This window comes from Hyaena hyaena, unplaced genomic scaffold (genome assembly GCF_003009895.1).
Source record: "Hyaena hyaena isolate Hyena2069 unplaced genomic scaffold, ASM300989v1 scaffold_676, whole genome shotgun sequence".
NCBI classification, from domain to species: Eukaryota; Metazoa; Chordata; class Mammalia; order Carnivora; family Hyaenidae; genus Hyaena; species Hyaena hyaena.
In genome coordinates, this window is record NW_024081310.1 from 602,804 (window position 1) to 625,502 (window position 22,699).

Sequence of the window (22,699 nt, forward strand, 5' to 3'; positions counted from 1 at the left end):
GGGAGGTCAGAAGTAGGTAGATAAAAGTTTAGAGCTACCGGCATATTGTGCTGGGATGCATAGAATGAGGAAAGAGCTGCAGCTAGCATTCTGGGAAATACCAACTGTTAAAAGGGAAAACAGGAGAATTGAAGATCAGAAATAAATTGAGAAGGTGCCAGAGACACAGGCGAAAGACCAAGGGAGAACAAGAACTCCAAACCAAGGTAGGAGGCAGTTTCAAAAAGAGGGAATGGTCGATCACAGGAAGAGAAGAGAAGAAAAATAAAGGATTGAATGTGCCCAAGGGATTCTGAGATTGAGGGTCCTCTATACGCTCGGGGATGGGAGTAACCATGAATTCCAGTAGTGTGTGTTTAAGAACAGAATCAGCTGAGGATGTGGCTACATGAAGTAGAGACTTCTCTTGCAGGGAGAAAATGAGAGAATGAACGTGATGGAGGCAGATGTCCCAAGTCCTACCCTGTCCCCAGCAGACTGTCTGTATTGTGTCCATTGCCCCAGCACCATCCCAGGAAATGAGTAGTAAGCAGAAGTATGGAGGAACTGAGCCATCCAAACAATCTCCCACGTGAATGATGCTGTTGACATTCGTCATGTGCTGAAAATAACAAATTTGGAGGTGAAGCCAAAGGATTCTATTCTCCTCTCTCAGACTTTTATGGGAGAGATGCTCATCAATAAAAGAGGCCTATGCCTTAGAATGCATAGTCTTCACTACGCATATCAGCCCTCTTCACTCTTTAGTTCTCTTCCTGGGACAGGCAGGGGATAAGAGGGTGACGATGTGGGGGAGGGGTTAGCAGGAGGCTTTAGCTAGTATGCAAGATGGACATCACCAGTCCCTGTCACCAGCAGGATGATTCCGGATGCATGGGTTTTGAGGTGAATGTCGAGGAGTCAGTAAGTAGCAGGAAAGTCTTTACTGTATCGAAGTTCATGAAGTTCACTTTATAATTTGATTTAGTACCTTGCTCTTGGGTGACCTAGGGACAAGGTCAAAACTGTGAAAGTTGGCAGAGATATTCTTCAGGGCCCTCCCAGCCATTGTGCTCGTTTTCTTGCGGATGGCCTGGCACTTCATCTGTCTTGATCTCCTGGCATAGAGCTGGCTGTCAAATAATTCTTGAGAAAATGTGTATCGGTTAAAGTGTTAGCCAAAAGAGTATGATTTGAAATGAGGATATTTGAAGTGGGACTTAAAGGAAAGGAAAGGGCTGGAATAAGAGGATAGTTGGAGATGGTTGTTTTAAGTGGCAGCCATAGTAGTGCTCTCTCTCAATCTTTCCAATTTCACCTGTACTTGCAGCTTGTTTTATGCATATACATTATATATGACATATATTATCTATAAATATATTGTATTCAGTATATTCACGTACATGTGCAGCCAATCTCCACAATGTTTTCATCTTGCAAAGCTGAAATTCCATACCCCCTAAACAGTAATTCTGTCAACCCCCTCCCCTTAGCCCCTGAAAACCACCTTTTATTTTTCTGTTTCTCTGAGTTTAACTTAACTGTAGAGACCTCCTATATCTAGAACCATGTGATAATTGTCCTTTTCGTGATTAGCTTATTTCACCTAGCACAGTGTCCTAAGGGTTCATTCATGTTGTAGCATGTATCAGACTTCCTTTCTTTGTAAGGCTGTCTAATGTTAAACTGTATGTATATAACACATTTTGTCTATCTGTCCGTCTGTTGATGAACACTTGGGTTGCCATACCTAACTCTCTTTAACTCATGGTTATAGCAGTTTCTTGCTCCTTAAAATTTGGCTTCTCCGGACAACCAGTTTGTATCTTAATATACTGCTGTGAACCCTTTATTATTCCCTACTAATTAAGTACCATCATTGAACAAAATGTACACGGATTGGAATCACTTGGTGAGTGAGACAGGCTCATAGGGAAAGCCGACCTAGGCTGATTTAGCAATGTCTTTGAGATTTTTCCGTATTTATTTCAAGAGGATGAAAATGTTTTGGTAACAGCTGATCCAAATCTCCTTTAATTATTGTGGAAAGAAACTCACGTTTCTTCTGAGGCAGGTGCCTTCACCCTTTGGGGCTCAGGACAGGGCTGGGACACAGCAGGCACTCACTCGATCTTTACTGAACTGAGCAAAACCATTCTTTACACCCCCAACAGGCTGCTCACCCGGCTGCTTGTTGTATTTGTTTCAGGAGCCCACAGACAGCCTTGAGGATAGCCTTCTTTCTTCCAGACCAGAGTTTATTATAGGCCCTGAAGGTGAGGAGGAGGAGAATCCAGCAACCAAGCATGGGGAGAACCCGGGCAGTCGCGCTGAGCCCACGGAGCACACTGGTAGGTGAACTCTGGCAAAGCCCAGTTTGCACAGGCCTCACGTTCAGAACCCTGGTTCTTTAGATTACTCTTGACTTGGGCAGGTTCAGGCTCGGCGTCCCTAGCAGAGACTGGTGCCAATGAACCATTTCCCTTCATGAAGTGAACAGATCCAGGACGTGCTTCTAGCAGAGCCACGGTCACTGAGCATCTTTCTGGCAGCACGTGTTTCTTATCAACAAAACCCTGCCTGCCATGTTAGCATCACTTTCCTGCTTCCGGTGTATCATGTTCTCGGAGAAGTAGCTCTGAACCAAGGCTGAACGACCAGAACGGAGGGTTCTGGCACCCTTGGCAGCCACATAGGTTATTTGGCCAAAGCAGAGGGTTTTGGGATACAGCCAAAGGAACTCGAGCTCATGCAGCTTCTGTGCTCCAGGGCCGAAAGGAAGCAAGGATTTCACTTATGATCCAATAACTTGCTTGAAGGTTATCTCTGTCTCCTTCTGCCCCTCTTCCCTGCTCACATGCTCTCTCTCTCTCTCTCTAAAAAAAAAAGATATTAAAAATAACATTAAGGTGCAAGATCGCTAATGAACTATTTAGTATATATGCTAAGAGAGTTTGATTCCTGTTGTCTCTGGTTCAGGAAATTGCCAAAACTTAGAATAATGATTTGAAAACATTTTATACTAGTTTTCTGGCTAACTTGTGAATTCTTCTCTCTAGTGTGCCTTATGTACCATAGCCCACCATTCCCACCGTGGGAGCAAAGGTATTAGACTCGCAGGAAGATAAAACCATGAGTAGTTGTTCTGATTTGAATATGCCTAACTTCTTTAAGACACTCCCTTTGGCATGAGTCCGTGGGATAAATTCCTCCTTACGTGCCAATACAACCTGAATACCTCTCTTTAATACCTTCTTATTTCCCTTTCAATAAGGAATGCACACCTAGTCAGACGCCGGGCCCCTCCAGGTAGCAGCTGAACTCTCTGCCCATGGGAGCATAGAACCAGGCTGGGGTGACTTAGGGGAATGAATGACATCTGAATATATGGTGGGCTCCAGTGGAAAAGGGAAGCTGAGAACCCTGAATCTAGAAGCTTTCTTGCACTTGCATCATAGAAGGGATATATGCTTACTTGGAGAGCCAATAAAAGCATTACACAACATGCCTTTTAATATATTGTATATATTTTTCCACTCCTCTTGGTTTTATGGTCTTGATCAGGTCATGAGTGGTGGGGAAAGGAAAAGATATGCTAACCTTTGTGTAATGACTTCTTCACAGCAATAAAGAATGACACTGAGAGAAAGTTTTGCTACCAACAGCTTCCAGTAACTTTGAGACTAATATACACCATTTTCCAGGTATGTTTTTTGAGATTTTTTGAGATATTTAAGGGTTTGCTTTGGTGGCATTGCTATTTAGGGTAACCCAGTAACCATGTGGTTCTTTGCATAGGAAATGGCTAAGTTTGAAGAGCCAGACATTCTTTTTAATATGCTCAATTGCCTGAAGATTCTCTGTCTACATGGAGAGTGTTTATACATCGCTAGAAAACACCATCCTCAATTTTTAGCCTATATTCAGGATCATATGTTGATTGCAAGGTATGTTTTCCTGTTTGTTTGTTTGTTTGTTTCCATGTTAGGCCTTAGCCGTGAAAACCAAAGTTAAGACAAGTCTTATCAACTCCTTTGGGTCACTTTTGGGAGCCGCTGATAGCCAGTCAATCCCAATTGCCTATGGGAATGTCTTTTTAAAAAAATTTCGGTATATCATTTATTCTATTTTTATTGCAGTCCTGTTAGTCTTATAATTATCTTTGCTTTTCTCCAGTGTCTGTTTTTCTTAAAAGATTTTAGATTTTTTAAAAATTTCAAATCTTATTTGGACTTCGATGAAATTTGAAGTAAATCTATAGATTAATTATCCTCTAAAAAATTATAAGACTTCTATTCAAGTCCTCTTTTATTTTCCTCAACAATTTTTTATTATTTTCATTCTACCTTTTTATTTGTTCTTTTTCAGAAAGACATTTTAGTGTTACTACAAGCCATATTTGTTCCACTCATTATATTTTCTGATTATAGCAAGAGTTTAGGAAACTCTGAGTTTTTGTTATTTTACTCACATTGTGGGTTTAATTAGTTCATTTTTATTAACTTTTAAAAACATATTGTAGGGGCACCTGGGTGGCTCAGTTGGTTGAGCAGCCAACTCTTTGTTTTGGCTCAGGTCGTGATCTCACAGTTTCGTGAGTTCGAGCCCCATGTTGTGCTCTGTGCTCAGTGCAGAGCCTGCTTGGGATTCTCCCTCTCCTCCTCTCTGTTTGCCCGTCCCACACTTGTGCTGTCTCTCTCAAAATAAATAAACTGTAAAAAAATAAAAACAATAAAAACATATTATATGTACTGCCTTATGTTTGCTTAATAAACCTTTGTCTGTTTTTAAATATAATAAAACTAATCAGTAAATCAATTATCAAACAGTTGATCAATCATTAATGGATAGTTACTGATCAATATCATTTTGCTTTAATTTTTTCTGTCTTCTGCTAATAGGGACTGAATATTCTTTGTTTTTATTTTCTTATGGCTATAACTTTTATTTCTTTTATTGAATCTGATTTTTAAGGATGTAAACATGGGGAATAGTAATTTTGTTCACTAGATTCTTTAGAAATAAAAAAGACAAAAAAAGGAATAGTTAATAATCAGTTGTTGGATGGCTTAAGAATATAGTGTCCTCTGGGGTACCTGGTAGCTCAGGTGGTTAAGTGTCCGACTTCAGCTCAGGTCATGATCTCATGGTTCATGAGTGTGAGCCCCTCATTGGGCTCTGTGCTGACAGCTCAGAGCCTGGAGGCTGCTTTGAATTCTGTGTCTCCCTCTCTGTCTGCCCCTACCCAACTCATGCTCTGTCTCTGTCTCTCTCTCAAGAATAAATAAACATTAGAAAAAGAAAAAAGGAAAAGAATATAGTGTCCCTTAGAAAAATATCAACATCCTCGCCAGATGCTGGCGAGGATGTGGAGAAACGGGCACCCTCCTGCACTGTTGGTGGGAATGTAAACTGGTACAGCCCCTCTGGAAAACAGTGTGGAGGTTCCTCAGGAAACTAACAATAGAACTCCCTTATGACCCAGCAATAGCACTGCTAGGAATTTACCCAAGGGATACAGAAATGCTGAGGCATAGGAGCACATGTACCCCAATGTTCATAGCAGCACTCTCCACAATAGCTAAAACATGGAAAGAACCTAAGTGTCCATCAACAGACGAATGGATCAAGAAGATGTGGTTTATCTATACCATGGAATACAACATGGCAATGAGAAACAATGAAATCTGGCCATGTGTAGCAACGTGGATGGACCTTGAGGGTGTTATGCTGAGCGAAATAAGTCAGGCAGAGAAGGACAAATACCATATGTTTGCACGTATAGGAGAATTAGGAGGAACTTGACGGAGGACCAAGGGGGAGAAGAAGGGCGGAAATGGTGGGGGAAAGGGAGAGAGGCAAACCATGAGAGACTCTTGAATGCTGACAAAAACTGAGGACTGATGGATGTGGGGGGAAGGGGGGGATGGGCATGAAGGAGGGCACTTTGGGGATGAGCACTGAGTGTTATGTAGAAACTAATTTGACAATAAACTATTTGTAAAAAAAAATAAAAATAAAAAAAAATAAAAACATAAAAAAAAAAGAAAAATATCAACATGTGCTAAAGTACTATGTACATAGTATTATCTAGTATAACATTTATACTAAAGATTTACTCAGTTTCTAACTTGAAATAGAAACACTAATAGACATCAGAAATTTCTCCACATATTGTCTGATAAGGTAATTTTTAGAGACTGTTGGAGCATTTTGAGAAAAATAATGAAATATTGTTCTGGGTATATATAGAGTTTTTCTTCCTGAGAACCTTAAAGTAACTGTTTTAGTCCTCCTGGAAGGAAGTCGGAAAAATATTATCCTCATTTATATGTAAGAGAATGAGATGGTGTAAGAAAAAAGAAAAGGTTGGCTTAGGTTAACTTGGTGACAAAACCAACTTGAGGCTCTGTCTTCGTTCATTCTGATCATTTATTGAGTCATTCATTCCACAGATATTATTAGGGACTTACAATATATGTTCTTCTTCTAGGCACTTAGTTAATTTGCCTAGTATAGTTTGGAAGGGGATGAATTCTATTTTTACAAAAGGTGACCACATAATTTATTCTTCACATTGGTCTCCTTTTGTGAGTGAAGAAGGGGTGAGTTCATAATGACCTCAAACAATAAGTATAAAGTAGACTAAGATCTGGGATAAACTGAGATACATGGTCACCCTGTGTATATGTGAGTCATTGTTAATCAAAGGGATGTATGATGGATGACTATTTGGATAGTTCAGGGGTGGGAGAGATCATTTCTGGATGACTAGAGAAGGGTTCAGGAACAGATACCATATGGATGGGCATTGAGAAGATGATAAAATTTTAACAGGTAGAGATGTGAGATGGGCAGGACATTTTGTATCCTGCCCAAGAGTAAAGATGGGGATGCCTGGGTGGCTCAATTGGTTGAGCATCCGACTTTGGCTCAGAGCATGATCTCTCACTCTGTGAGTTCGAGCCCTGGGTCGGGCTCTGTGCTGATAGCTCAGATCCTGGAGCCTGCTTTGGATTCTGTGTCTGCCGCTCCCCACTCACACCCAGTCTCTCTCTCTCTCAAAAATAAACATTAAAATTTTTTTTTAAAAAAGAGGAAAGATGGCAGAGTTAGAAGGGACAAGAAGTGAGTAGTGCATACTTAGGTGGTACCAAGGTTTTATTTTGTGCTGCATGGTGTGGTGTTTTGGGAGTAATGCAAAATAAAGCTGGAGAAGTAGGTTGGGACATGAGTGTGAAGGGCCTTGAAGATAGGGACTTCATTTTATGATGTTTGGCGATCAATGGAAGATCTTAAAGCAGTAACAGGGTCAGAGTTGTACTGTAATAGCTTGAGTGTGGAGAAAGAGGGATCCTTAGGCACCACCCACATTTAAGGGAGTGCAAAGAGCGTGTTGCAAACGCTTTGGTAATGTAAAGATATAATACAGAACTTTCTTCTGAAAATTTTATCAGAAAAGGAAGAGAGAGATCAGGTATTTGGAGGGGAAAAGGAGTAGATGTCAAGGATGTTTAGGGTAAAGATCTGAAAATATTTATTGTTAGTAGAATGGCTAAGAGGAAAGGGAGTAGTTGGTAGAGCTAGGTCCTGGAAGGCAAGAATATGCGATCAAGAACAAAGGGTAGGTGGAAGAGAGGAGCGATGCTCTTTTCTTTGTAAGGAGATATATTTTAAGGAAAAGAGAAATAAAGTGTCAAAGGGAGCTCATTACTGATCCTTAAGAACAGTGTGTACTGATGTCTTTTTCTGAGAGGGAGGAGGATAGAGATTAGGCTGGGAGCTCAAGAAACATGGAAAAAAGTATGGAATAACTCATAGAAAAAAGCAGTAGAGTGTCAACCAGAAGTAATCTAAGAATGACCAGCTTCAGGGTCAAGATGAAGTTAACTAGCACCAATTCATGATGGATCAAGTTAGCAGGAACTGGTAGGACTAAGTTTAGCTCTGGGTTTTGAGAGTGGATGAGAAAAGGAGGCAATGTGGATTTATTTAGGAGTGGGGATTCATGATTTGATTATGGTGGAAGTCCAGGGAGACAAGGAATTTTACAGTAAGGAAATGGTTGACTCTGGAATCCAGTCTAAGATGGGAAGACAGATGAAATCAGAGGACTGATGTTTGGGAGAAGAGTATGGAAGAGAGGGAAAGGAAGTCTTAGTCAAGATTAGGAATATTTTGGGTGGGACTATGGTTCGACCCAGTACAGAGGCATACAACGGGAAAGGTGGAGGGTGTCTAGAAGTTTCCTCATGATTTGTAGCAACATGGATAGAACTACAGGGTGTTATGCTGAGCAAAATAAGTCAGGCAGAGAAGGACAAATACCATATGTTTGCAAATATAGGTGGATTAGGAGGAAGTTAACGGAGGACCATGTGGGAGAAGAAAGGGAAAAATAGTTGGGGAGAGGGAGGGAGGCAAACCATGAGAGACTCTTGAATGCTGAGAACAAACTGAAGGCTGATGGGGGTGGAGGGAGAGGGGAAGGGGGGACATGGGCATGGAGGAGGGCTCTTGTGGGGATGAGCACTGGGTGTTACATGTAAACCAACTTGACAATAAACTATTTAAGGGGAAAAAAGTTTCCTCATGATAAAATGGGATTCTACAGGTATAATGGGACAAGCTGGTGGAAGGGTAGACCTGGCTGATGTGGATATGGGGAAGACTAGGACTGATCTGGACAGAAGGATGAGCAAGTCCAGGCAAGAGCCGTGAAGGAGCAGGGTCAGGGGGAGTTAGACAGAAGCTCTGTGCATTCTGCGGGAGTGGCAATCCTAAGTGGGCCAACTTTTGCTGTTAAAGCAGCCTCTTACAGGCCCTTTACCCAGGCCAAATGGATTGTGGTGCTGTGGGGTCTCTGCCTTGGTCTCTGGGCTGCATAGCCAAGGTTTTTCCTCAAGATACCACCCTGACACAAAAGCCATGATGGACAATGATGGGGCCTGGAGAAGGACATTATTTTTTTTTATTTCAAACAAGGCTGCCCTAGAGAACTGGGAAGGCCATGTGGGACTGGTGAAATCCAGGCTTTTTGGTATCACTGAGATGTTTTTCTGTCAGTTCTAGTATATGGTTTCCTTCCTTCAACTACTTTGATCTTCCTTGGTTTTGTGTTCACTCTTAATGATTAAGGAAGGGGGAAACCTTGCCTGACAGTCCTGCTAGTGGGTGGAGAGCCTGTTCTTAACAGAAAAAGAGTTGTTCTTTGCTAGAATAAAAAGGAAAAGGCTGCTGGGCAGGCAAAACTGACAAAACTCCCCCGATGTTCACTATAAGAAAATTTTTCTAAAAATCACTTTTCACCCCCAGAACTAATGTCAATTTTGTATATTATTTAAGTCAATGCTCATTTATATATCTGATTTCTAATATACAATTTAAAATTTTTATGTTAATATGTAATATTAAGAGGTATTTTCCTACATTGTTACATAAAAGTAATCTCTTTTAAAAAATGAACAGAAGAGAGCATAGGAAAAGTTTACCAGAGGTTTATAGTCTTGTGGATGAGTGTAATTTCGCCAAAAGCATTCCTACCAGCTGCCTGTTAATGACATTTCCCATAAACTAAGATAATTGCATTTGTTTCCTTTTTTAAAAGTTTATTTATTTATTTTAAATATTTTTATTTATTTCTAGGAGAGAGAGAGACAGCATGAGCAGGGGAGGGTCAGAGAGAGAGGGAGATACAGACTCTGAAACAGGCTCCAGGCTCCGAGCTGTCAGCACAGAGCCCAACGCGGGGCTCGAACCCACGAACCGCGAGTTCATGACCTAAGCAAAAGTCGGACGCTTAACCGACTAAGCCACCCAGGCACCCCAAAAGTTTATTTATTTTTGAGAGAGAGAGAGAAAGAGAAAGATGGCAAGTGTGTGAGTGGGGGAGGAGCAGCGAGAAGGAGACAGTGGATCCAGGCAGGCTCTATGCTGTCAGCACAGAGCCCAGTACGGGGCTCGAACTCACAAACCATGAGATCATGACCTGAGCCAAAGTTGAAGGCTTAACGGACTGAGCCATCCAGGCGCCCTCATATTTGTTTTCTAGAAACATTATCATAACTGTGACCACTTTGCTTCTTCTTGTTTCCTCAGCCTGTGGAGAGTCGTCAAATCTGAGTTCTCCCAACTGTCTTCATTGGCAGTTCCTCTGCTTCTCCATGCTTTGTCACTTCCTCATGGTGCTGACATCTTCTGGACAATCATAAATGGCAATTTCAACAGTAAAGACTGGAAGATGAGGTTTGAAGCAGGTACCTCTGTATTAGCTTAAAAATTCTCTTGGGGATACAAGGTAAACCAGATGTCCAGAAATGACATCTTCTGTTGGCCTTCCCTTTTTCTCCTTTCTTTGTAAAGAACGCTGTCTTCTTTGCTAGTGTTCTTTGGTGGTTCTGCTTAATTGACCTTCCTCTGTAATAGTATTTTGCAAAGTGGTTCTTATGGAGGATGACCCTGTTCAGGTTTGCCTAGGATAGTCCCATTTTATACCTGTTGTCCAGGTATATTTATTGGTTGTACACTTGTGTACTCTCAAATGGATCCTGGCTTGAATGATAAATTATGTAGTCAACATAATATATGACATTATGTAGTCAACCTAATATATAATACAACATGATACAAAGTAACTGGGGATGTTTGTTAAATGTGCAGATTGTTGGTAAGGCCAGGAATCTTCATTTTTAACAAGGTCTGCAGTTAAGATGGCCGGCTGGGAATCTGAATTTTTAACGAGGTCTGGAGGTAATTCAGTGAAGTTTGATAATCTCTGCTCTTATGCCCTGGCCATTAAAGTATGAGGGACTGAGTCTAGTGCATGATGGGTATAATTTCCTGGTGCTTAGAATGGCAAGTGCCCAGAGGAACATGGTAAGGAAGGAACCTGGACATGTTCTCTTAGCCTTGCCTCTGCTGCCTTTACTGTCATCCCAATCTGCTAGTACTCTGATTTTCAGGGAGCAGCAAGCAGGGCCCACATGCCATGGTGTGCCTTACAGAATGGTTCTGTGTATTTTGGTGTCTCCAAAATTCCACCAAGAAATGGAAGTTCCATTAGATGAGTTGACTGTTATATGTTAGAGTTCAGCTCTCTAATCTGTGGCCACCTCAAAGAGCTCTTATTTCTCAATGCCTGGTGAATCCCTGGGGCTGGTTGATATGATAAACCCAATGCAGTCCCTTCGTCTAACTGTGAGTGTTTGCAGCCTCATTTCGTGCTCTTCTACCTGACATGCTGTTGCAGTTTCCCCATTGCTTTTTGCTTCCTCTCACTCTTGCCTTGGCCCCTCTGCTCTCCCTCTGAAATCCTCTTCCCTTCAAGGTCCATTCAGATGCTACCTCCATTTGATCTTCCTTCAAATGCCACCAATGAGTTCCACCTTCTTGATTCTCTCAGTGGAAAGTTATTTATCTCTTGGTCTCCTTGGCATATTATTTATATCTCGTCAGTGGCATTTATAGTTTTAAAAATTACATTTCAGTTATAGCTGTGCCTGTCTTATGTGCTTTTAGTTGACTTGACTTTTATGCCAAGACTTATGAATGATTCATATGTTAGTGTGCTTAGGCTGCTCAGGTAGTAACAGAACACCATAGACTGGGGGACTCAAACAGCAGAAGTTTATTTCTCATAGTTCTGGAGGCTGAGAGGTCCAAGATCAAAGTGCCAGCACATGTGGTTCCTTGGGGAGGGCCCTCTTCTTGTCTTGTAGATGGCTGCCTCCTCTCTGTGTCCCCACATGGCAGAGAGAAAGAGTGCTCTGGTTCCCTTCCTCTTCTTATAAGGGTACAAATCCCATCATGGGGGCCCTGCCCTCATGACTTCATTTAAACCTAATTATCTCCCAAAGGCCCCACCTCCAAATGTCATCACCTTGGAGGTTAGGGCTTTAACATATGAATTTTGGTGTAGCGGGGGGGAGGAACACAAACATTGAATTCATAACAGTTCATCTTCCACTTACTTCATCTTCCTCCAAGTACCTTCGATAGTTTCTTAGTTACACAAACACACACACATTTTTTAAATGTATAAATATATTTTTTAAGTATATGTTTTTAAAATAAGTGAATTGGTGAATTTACTGAATAAATATTATATGTACTAGCTACTATGGGACCAATAAAAAGAAGTATAAGAGCCGACTACCGCTTTCAAGAAGCTAGTAAATTTAATTGATGAAGTCAAATATAAACATGTAGGAGGTTAAGAAACTAAAGACTAATGACGCCAGGGGCGCCTGGGTGGCTCTGTCGGTTAAGTGTCCGACTTTGGCTCAGGTCACGGTCTCATGGTCCATGAGTTCGAACCCCGCCTCGGGCTCTGTGCTCACAGCTCAGAGCCTGGAGTCTACTTCAGATTCTGTGTCTCCTTCTCTTTCTGCTCCTCCCCTGCTCACACTCTGTCTCTCAAAAGTAAATAAACTTAAGAAATTTAAAAAAAGGAAACTAAAGATACAAATATAATTCAAGACCACAAAAGAAGACATATCATATGGCTAGGTATGAGCACACAACTGTCTTATGTAAATTAATAAGATGTGATTGAGTAGTATTTTTGCAGGAGTTCATGGGACTAAAAGGCCATTCCAGGTCAGGGTAGACTTTACAGAACAAGTAGAATCTCATCAGCAGATTCTTTAAGGATAGTACAATAGCAACAAGCAGAGAAGAACAGAAAGAATATTCTAGGCTGCTGGAATAGTTTCAATAAAGTAGTGAAATGTTTTATTTTCATGGTATTTTGTTATTTCACTGGCTACTTTAATTTCTTATAAAGCCATGATTTAAGGGTGCCTGGAGTCATCTAATGTAATTTTTTTCAATGTTTATTAATTTTTCAGACACACAGAGAGACAGAGTGTGAGCAGGGGAGGGACAGAGAGAGAGGGAGACACAGAATCCCAAGCAGGCTCTAGGCTCTGAGCTGTCAGCACAGAGCCCAATGAGGGGCTCACACTCACGAACCATGAGATCATGACTTGAGCCAATGTCGATGACTGGGCCACCAGGTGCCCCTGGAGTCATGTAACATAGATTTGCAGAATAATTAGACTGACTGACTTATGGAGTTGGGTGGGGGATGGGTGAAATAATAGGTGATGGGGATTAAAGAGTACGCTTACCGTGATGAGCACTGAGTAATGTATGGAATTTTTGAATCACTATATTATACACCTGAAACTAATATAACACTCTATGTTGACTATACTAGAATTAAACTAAAGAAACTTAATTAAAAAAAGAAATCTATCAAGTAAGCAAGCATATATTGAATATAAAAAATATGTGACTGCTATAATACTGGGAAGTCTGTTTTTGTTTTTGTCATTTCACATTGTGACATACTAAGGGTAGAGTGGGGGGTCCAGAATCTAAAGCCAGGCCTGGTGGACACCTCCCGTCTCCCTGTGTGGTCCACAGAAGGGCTTATGGAATGGACAAAGAAATGAACATGGAGGCATTTTGAATAGTTTGATGTAGTTTGAATTAAACAATGCGGAAGACCATTAAAAAAAAAAAAAAAGGCAACCCACAGCTAAATCAAGCCTGCCCAGCAGGTAGAAATGGTCTCTGTTGCCAGATGAGATGGAACATTCAAGAAGGTGGCATTAAAATGTATTTTTGGTATTTCAAAATAGTGTGTGGGAGCCCAGAGTTAACTTTTTCTTTATGTGTTCAGTTCTTAGCTTATTAAATGTCCCTTGCCTTTTTTCTCCCCCTGCCTTTTAAACCTTGCAGTGGAAAAAGTGGCTGTAATTTGTAGATTTTTGGATATTCACTCAGTGACCAAAAACCACCTGCTGAAGTACTCCCTGGCACATGCCTTCTGCTGCTTTCTGACAGCTGTGGAGGATGTGAACCCAGCAGTGGCCACCAGGGCCGGTCTCCTGCTTGACACCATAAAGAGGCCAGCATTGCAGGTGAGGTCCCTCAGATGTATGTTATCTGCTCTATAGACGGTCCTCTGGTCAACCAAGTCATTGAGTTATAAACACATACAGTCATGATGATGATGATGATGACGACGACGACGACAATGACAGGAACAGTGGGAATTTTTTTAAATTTTTTTTAAATTTTTTTTTTTTACAAATAGTTACAGTGGGAATTTTTAAAAGAGGAAATATCCCAGAACCATACCTTATTAACAGATTTCTTGTTTTTATTTGTTAATACTTTCTTTCCTTTGTCCATATAGCGATATAACTTTGACAGATATAATTATTGTATGACTTTTTTTTTCTGGCAGATTTTTAAACTAGGCTGGTTTATCTTATACTATTTAGCTGGTTCCTGGGCTGGGAGCTCTTGTGTTTAAAGGCTAGATACTTTAAAAGAAATCTCTGTGATGAATTATTGTATAAGTCGAAGCAAAACATGAGGAGGCAAATATGCTATCAAATGAAATGCCATAAATTAAAGGAACATGAAACATGAGGCCTGTAGAGAGTAATGTATTTATTTTATTTGGCACCTTTATTTTATAGTTGGAGAAACCAAGTGTTAGAGAGATAATGTGAATTTTTATTTTTTATTTTATTTTATATATTTTTTTATTTTTGAGAGAAATAGAGCGTGAGTGGGGGAGGGGCAGAGAGAGAGGGGGACACAGAATCCAAAGCAGGCTCCAGGCTCTGAGCTGGCGAGATCATGACCTTGGCTGAAGTCAGATGCTCAACCGACTGAGCCGTGCAGGTGCCCCATTATATGACTTTTTAAAGGACACATAGTGAATTAGTGGAAGAATGGAGACTAGAACCTCCAAAGGTCTGATATTCTGTTTCCCCACAATGGCGCCTGGTCTACTATTATATCATTATAATTAAAACTAATAATCATGGCAAGAGCTAAAATTTATCAAATAGGTACTCTCTTTTCAGGGCAGTGTATTAAAAGTGTCCCATCATCCATATTCTTATTTAATCTCCATAATAACCTTGTGGGTTCCCACTTTATAGATACAGAAGCTGCGAGTTGGAAAGGGTAGGTAACTTTTTCAGAGTCACATGGCTAGTACGTGGCAGAGCAGACTCAGGTCGGAGTCATAATAAAGTCCACATTCTTAACTGTGTGTTTATGCTGCTTCCAATCCAGTGTAAAGGTTCTTCCTCTAAAAAGGACCAAGAGGAAGGTGCAGGAGCTGAGAAATGAGATGGTTTTGCTGACTGTGGACTCACACGTTCCCTTATAAAAATTCCCAGTTATCTTCTGGATAGTCCTTCTCTGTTGGTTCTGCCGCTGCTCAGGGTGTGGAACATAGGAGGCACTCAACAGATGAGAGTTGAATGAATTAGTAGAATGGTGGAATGAAGGATGGTTTTTAAATTTCATGGGTTGGGGGGGGTGGGCTAAATGGGTGATGGGCATTAAGGAGGGCCCTTGTTGGGATGAGCACTGGTGTCTATGTGGGTGATGAATCACTGGGTTGTACTCCTGAAACCAGTACTACGCTGTATGTGAACTAACTTGAATTTAAATGAATAAGTTTAGAAAAAGAGGAGAGGGGAATGGTAAGCAGATTTATATACCAGAGAAATGGATGCACAATCCATTCCAACTTTGAGTTTTTAAGATTCTGTGTAACACTCACATTGCAAGGCAAGATGAGTTTACTTTCTTTCAGAACCATAGAAGAGGGGCACCTGGGTGGCTCAGTTGGTTAAGCGTCCGACTTCGGCTCAGGTCATGATCTCACGGTTCATGGTTCGAGCCCTGCGTCAGGCTCTGTGCTGACAACTAGCTCAGAGCCTGGAGCCTGCTTCAGATTCTGTGTCTCCCTCTCTCTCTGACCCTCCCCTGCTCATGCTGTGTCTCTCTCTCTCAGAAATAAATAAAAACATTTAAAAAATTAAAAAAAAAGAAACACAGAAGATAGCATTGAAAGAGAATTAGAAAACCATATTGCATTTTCTAAAATGTAGCTTTGGAAGTATGATTCTCTTGATAGAAACTACAGACATTGAAAAAAGAAACATTGGTTTGAGAGCATTTGGATCAAGTGCTTATTAGTGAATGCATCTAAAAACCAATAACATACACTTAAGATTTCTGAATGAAAATTCAAGAGATATTCTACAAGTAGAAGAAGTTCCTCTTCTGCATTTTATTTCTACCAGACTTGCAATGAAAAAAGACTTTACTTGGCTCATTCCACATTATAGTATATTATTCTATATTACGTTACTGTATGGATTGAGGAGGTTGCCTGGTTTTACTGACTTTGCTTAGTGTAGTTGCTTTGGAGTAACTTAGATGTTAACATCTGACTTACCTTTTCTCCCTTCTCTGCCCCAGGGTCTGTGTCTTTGTCTCGATTTCCAGTTTGATACTGTGGTTAAAGATCGACCCACAATACTGAGCAAGCTTTTACTCCTGCATTTTCTTAAGCAAGATATTCCTGCTTTGAGCTGGGAGTTCTTTGTCAACAGATTTGAGACACTTTCTTTGGAAGCTCAGCTACATTTGGATTGTAACAAAGAATTTCCTTTTCCTACAAGTAAGCTGAAGAACTTGCCTCAAACAGTCACAGTTATTGTTCTTGTACCTGCTAGAGTAGCAGAAGATACAATGCATGTAATTTAACTTCCCGTTATGGAGGATGCCCTGACTTCCTGAACTCAGTTTATCAAATATTTATTGAGTAACTCTGTAGTAATCCATAGGTTAACCATTTTCTGGCATTCCAAAATCAAACCTCTTCTCATTTCCTTAAGGACCTATGATAACCATTTGTGATGGTGTGTTTCTTAAGTATCATTCAGTCATCATATTTGCAATGTTTGCAAGTAGTTTTGGGGGATATATTTATACTTTGCAAATTCATTCTTGCATGAATATTAATCAGTTACCTATAGCTCTAAGAGATGGGAAAAGTTGGTCACTCAACTATTTATCCAATGATAAGAAAAATCAGACAATGCAGTCTTATAGTCTAAACAGAAAAATCGGGGCGCCTGGGTGGCTCAGTCGGTTAAGCGTCCGACCTTGGCTCAGGTCATGATCTCAAGGTTCATGGATTCGAGCCCCGTGTCAGGCTCTGTGCTGACAGCTCAGAGCCTGGAGCCTGTTTCAGATTCTGTGTCTCCCTCTCTCTCTCTCTCTCACCCAGTCGTGCTCTGTCTCTCTGTCTCAAAAATAAACTATAAAAAAAAATTAAAAAAAAAAAAAGAAAGAAAGAGAACTCATAGGTGAAAGGTGCCTGGGTGGCTCAGTGAGTTGATAGTCCAACTCTTGATTTTGACTCAGATCATGATCCTAGGGTCCTAGAGCCTCGTGTCTGGCCCTGCACTAAAAGTGGAGCTTGCTTAAGAGTCTGTCTCTCTTTCCTTCTATCCCTTTCCCCAACTTGCATATACTCTCTAAAATAAAATTTTTAAAAATTAAAAAGAAAAAGAAAAAAGGCAATTATCATGATAGGCAATAGCAATGACTTTTTTTTTAAGAGAGAGAGAGAGAGATTGGAGGGGCAGAGGGAGAGGGAGAGAGAGAATCCCAGGCAGGCTCCATGCTCAGTGCAGAGTCAGATACAGGGCTCAATCTCATGACCGTGAGATCAAGACCTGAGCAGAAATCAAGAGTCAGATGCTTAACCAACTGAGCCACCCAGGCACCCCAATAGTGTTGACTTTTTATGTAAGACTCACCGTGGAGAGAGAGATGAATGATTCATGTATCTGTGAAAGGTGTTATTTTAATCTTGAAAGTAAACACAGATGGATTGTTTCAAACTAGTCGTGCCATATAGCCTGTTAAAGAAAATAACATCTAATTCCTTTTGGACAGCTATCACTGCTGTAAGGACCAATGTCGCCAACCTCAGTGACGCGGCATTGTGGAAGATCAAGAGGGCTCGTTTTGCGAGGAACCGCCAGAAGAGCGTGCGTTCTCTGAGAGACAGCGTGAAGGGGCCCGTGGAATCCAAGAGGGCCCTCTCCCTCCCTGAGACCTTAACCTCCAAAATTCGTTGAGTATCTTCTTCCATCCTTCCTTTAAAAATCTGTTTAATGTCTTTCTGAGGCTGCCTTGTCTTGTTGAATGTTCACAGAGAGTAGCATATTTAGCAAACTGAGCTCCTTCAGCAGTTTTGGGCTTCAGATTCCCTAGAGGGCCACCCCAGGGATGTCAGTGCTCTGGGGGGCTTTTTCCAGTTTGTGGGTGAAGCAAAGCCCTGGTCCAGCAGTAGACAGCAGATTGTTTTGTAATGTAGAAGGCAAATCCACTGATGATTAGATAGAAATGCAGAGGCACCATTTGCAACTAAGTCCTAAGAAACGAAGGTGTGCACGACCAGCCTTATAACCAAAGAAGTGTCCCGAAGAAGATGTAGACAGGTGAGCCCCATGGCAGCAGAGGAGGTAGAGTGGAAATTCCGAGTGCATTTGCTTTTCATGCATGATGGAAACAGTCAAACCAGCTCCCAGACAAACCAAAAATAAAGGTCGCTTTTGAAAAGGAAAAACCAGGCTGAGGAGAAGTTGAATTTCTGAGCAACTTCACCAGATAATTTACACATAAAAAGAAGCTTCATCGCCAACTTAAAAAAAAAAAAAGACCACATATACTTGTTTTCTGAAGGTCTTTCTTTATATTACACTTTGAAAGAGAACAAAAATTTCCCTAAATTACTGAAGACTAAATGACCGCTTAAGGATTAGCAATGACTCGTGAATGAAAAAGAATTAAAAATTGATAACTAAATCACCATACCAGTGAATGGGCATATTTAAATATGTTACTAACTTGTAAAATTTATTAAGTGATTTAAATTTTAAACAACTGCTGTAATATTCATAACACAACCCCATAACACATATTTCTTATCCTGTTAGAAGCAGAAAGGTTTGCTTTTTTTCACTGGCATTTATTGGAAGACAGCTTTATATAACATAATCATTTTTAATCATAAATATGATTTGATTTTATTTATTGCATTTTTCTCTAATTTATGACAAGTGATGGAAATGTGGTATTGTGAAGTTTGGAAGGAGTCGATGAAAGCCCTTTAAAGCTCAGTTTTTCAGGGAGCAAAGATAAAATAGCAGGTGGCCATTTAAGAATAATCTGTATTAGTGCTAGTCTACAGGGAAGACTGACCCAGATCCTAGAAACCGATATCGAGATTAAATAAACCATTTCTATGAATTTCCCAGTTCTTTTATAACTTAACTAGTCACTTTGGGGATATAAAGTTTGTTTATCGTTCTTGCTTGTTAATTGTTCCACGTAACAAATTTGAAGAGTAAGAACTGAAGTAGCACTGACGGATGTTCTTGAGATTCACATAAAACCACGAAGCGCGTGTGACTCAAACATCTTTTGTGCGACGTTAATTACAAATAGGAAAACTAAACTTAAACATGGCCCTACTATCCAGTGAGTTAGCGCTGAGTGTATTTTCTAGGCTCAAGTTGTTTTTAATGCTTATTTAAATAGAGTTGTTGTTGATTTTTAAGCTATGAGGTTGACCAGGCATGAGCAGTCTGCTCCAGCCCTCGGTGGGACACCCGAACAGACACCAGGTAGGTGCTTCTGACGTGGAAGGGCTGTGTGCAAGTGTCTAATCCCACGTGGACAAGGTAAAGAATGCAGTGCCTGTAACTGGACCAGAGTGCTAGATTTAGGATTTGCAAACTGGAAGGGTCTCACCCCAGACGCTCAAGCATTTGAGCCCCTGAGAGAACAATTCTTTCTATCTTAATACGGGCAGATGACTTTTTGATCCCGTTAACCTTTGGTCCAGTAAGAGGTATCACGGTACCTGAATCCGCACTTTGCCCCAGAGAGCCGTTCTGACGAGAACTCTACGTAGTACTTATATTTGTATGTGTATTGACACATACAAATATAATGTTCATCTACACCTGCTATAGGAAAAAACATACATTTCATTTACATTTTAAAAGGTGATGCATTTGAGCCGCCATCATTCACCCATCCCCCGTAGCCATTCTTGATTCTTCGCAGTTCTACATGCATCCCTGTCTCTCAGAGAAAGAAAGATTTCAACTGTTTGGAAGACCTAGGATCAAATTCAGCTTGGTACAGTGTTAACTACCATTTGATGTCCCGTGAGAGATTACAGTGCATCATGGAGGATCCTAAGGGTTGAAGGGGCACCGGCAAGACTGTGACGGATTGAGTGTCATCTGCACAAATGCCACAGTGCGTTGGGAGGCTTGTGAAGGGTCTAAATACCTGCTTTTTTTTTTTTGTCAAAAACAAACTTGGTAATTACCACCTGAGTATCAGGCTATAGAACATTTGGTTTTTCATCTAAGAATAGTTTTAGGTAAACTTTTCAGAATGGCCTCAGAAGGAAAATTTCAAATAAGGACGCTCTACAAGACCATGTCTGCTAAGTGTTATAAAAATGATGCCAGAAGGAGAGGTGGGTAGGGGTGGAGTGGGGAGGAGCAGAGAGCCCAAATATATGAATGCCGATGGCACGTCTTGGCCAGGGGGTATTTTCTCTCTTAAAATTGATGAGAAAGAAGGATTAGCAAGCCCTTGGCTGAGGGCCCCTGCCTTGTTTTCTGCATTGCTCTGTGCCTTAGCTGTACTGGAATTTAAAAAAGAATAAAAGTAACAACTTCTGACCCTTAGCTTCATTACGAATGTGGAATCCATCCAGTTCCCGTAATTGAGGTCTTTTTGAAACGAGTTTTAATGCAATTTCATAAATTGTCTTTATTTTACCCCATCTTTTCTTTTTGTCATAAGGCTTAGTTGAATTAGTTATTCAATTAAAGTCTTTAATTATTATTATTACCCATTTTCACCATCCAACCAAAGGACTCCTCCCACCTCTCTTTGGGAAAATGTATACATGTTTCTTGAAGTTAAAAAATAAAGGCTTCAGGCCTTTAATTGTCCCACCAAAAGTGACCAGATGGAAACAGGACAGATAAAGCCATTGTTTATATGAAATATAAAGCTAAAGCCCCTGGAAAGGTAATTTATACACCACCACCATAGTAAAAACTTACTTAGATTCGGAAACAAATGGCTTAGCTTATGAGGCCACTTCAAACTAGTTTTTCATTTTTGCATTATTATTTACTAGATACTAAGTTTTTTTTTTAGCTTGGGAACAAAGACATGCCAGGATTATCATAAGATTATACAGGATGGTTTAAGATAATAATTAAATGGAAACTGAAGAACTTGTTATTTACGGAACATACTTTCGTTCCATCCAAGTCTTGAGCTTCTCTGTGCAAGACCTCTTATTGACTGAACCTGACATATAGCATATGCCCTTTAATTTTGCAGCAAGACTTCATTTTAATTGCTGTTTAGGCTGAGCTTTTTGACACTGGATTCATAACTAATGGCTTTGTGATCTTAGCTTTTACATACTACATATGGCAAATTTTGCATCAGAAAAACACTTGTAGAGAAGGTATATTTCAGAAGGCTAGTGAAAAGCTGCATTCCTTTATGACTTTTATGAGTCAAATCAATGACTCTCGCCCATAAATGAAATTCACAGTAAATTATAGTTGCAATATTAGAGATATGTTAGCATTCTCATTTTACAGAAGAGGAAACTGAAGTTCCCGGAAAGGAACACGTTTCACCGGCTGTTGGTGACAGATCTGGGTCTCAAGCCCAGGCATCTTGAACCCTGTGCAAAGCATGTGTGCTAAATGCCAATTGGAGCTCAGCATCTTTATTTAATCCTAATTGATGAAATATACATTTTCACCTGCTAATCTGAAATTGGTATAATTATAATAATTTATAGTGTATATCTTCACTGATTCTGTGAACACCAGGAATTACCTTTGGTGATTCGGAATACCTGTTGAATATTAATTGAATATAATATAGTAGTTTTGATAGGTTGTGACAGTGCAGCACTAAAAAACTGGTATCCACCCCATGTGGTCATGGGGAGCTTAGTTATATCCTGTTCCTCACCCCCCAGAATAAATAATTAAATAATGGTAGATATATAATAATAAGAATAACAACACTTCATATATGTATAGTACCTCTTTATTAAGAGTGGTTTTTAAAATGAATAATCTAATTTTGATTTCACAACTCTGGATATGTATAAAGTATTATTATTATTTTGCTTTACATATAGACAGGAAAACTGAGGTCCTGAGAGATTAAGTAATTCTACATAGATAATTTGCTCAAGATCACATATAACTAACTAGTTGGGGACTAATGCTTGAGCTCAAGAGGCCTGATTTGCTTTCTTTCCACTATAATTAGCTCTTGATGCATTGATGTTAGGGTGTTCTTTCCCCATAGCACATGAAGGCACTGGTCTGGGTATGGAGCTAATCTGGGTGTTCATATCTGCTACGGTGTGCCTTAAGGTCATGAGCACCCACACCAAATGACCTTCCCATTTAGGACCCACAGATTGATCTAGAAGTATCCTAATCCCTAGCAACAAGGTACTCTCATTTCTACTCCAGCTTGCAGAGAGATCTTGAAGTCTCTTGGTCTGAATTTGTACCAACAAGAGAAGGTGTCCAGTGCTACAGAGCATTGGTAAAACTCTTGTATGGGCCTCTCCTGCCACCGCTGTTACTGTCCCAGCCTAAAACTCCAAATTACTTCTTTTTAGGCTCTGTCTTTCATTCTAGAAGTGGTTAATAACTCACATCTTCTCCAACTTGCAAAACGCCTATCGATCATTAAGATCCAATAACTGAAAGAGAACAGTTATTTTTGTAGGAGTGCCCTTGTT

The 22,699-nt window shown here is 40.3% G+C and overlaps 1 protein-coding gene across 2 annotated transcripts in view; it reads left to right on the forward strand.

Annotated features, from left to right (window-relative positions):
• The window catches only part of UNC79 (unc-79 homolog, NALCN channel complex subunit), a 208,017-nt gene that overhangs the window by 84,624 nt on the left and 100,694 nt on the right, over positions 1-22,699 (forward strand). For both annotated transcript variants that reach the window (XM_039217277.1, XM_039217278.1), the window contains exons 17-23: positions 2,189-2,330; positions 3,604-3,683; positions 3,778-3,926; positions 10,078-10,235; positions 13,726-13,907; positions 16,282-16,483; positions 17,770-17,949. In XM_039217277.1, coding sequence (XP_039073208.1) covers positions 2,189-2,330; positions 3,604-3,683; positions 3,778-3,926; positions 10,078-10,235; positions 13,726-13,907; positions 16,282-16,483; positions 17,770-17,949 — 1,093 coding nt within the window. The remainder of the gene's footprint in view (positions 1-2,188; positions 2,331-3,603; positions 3,684-3,777; positions 3,927-10,077; positions 10,236-13,725; positions 13,908-16,281; positions 16,484-17,769; positions 17,950-22,699) is intronic.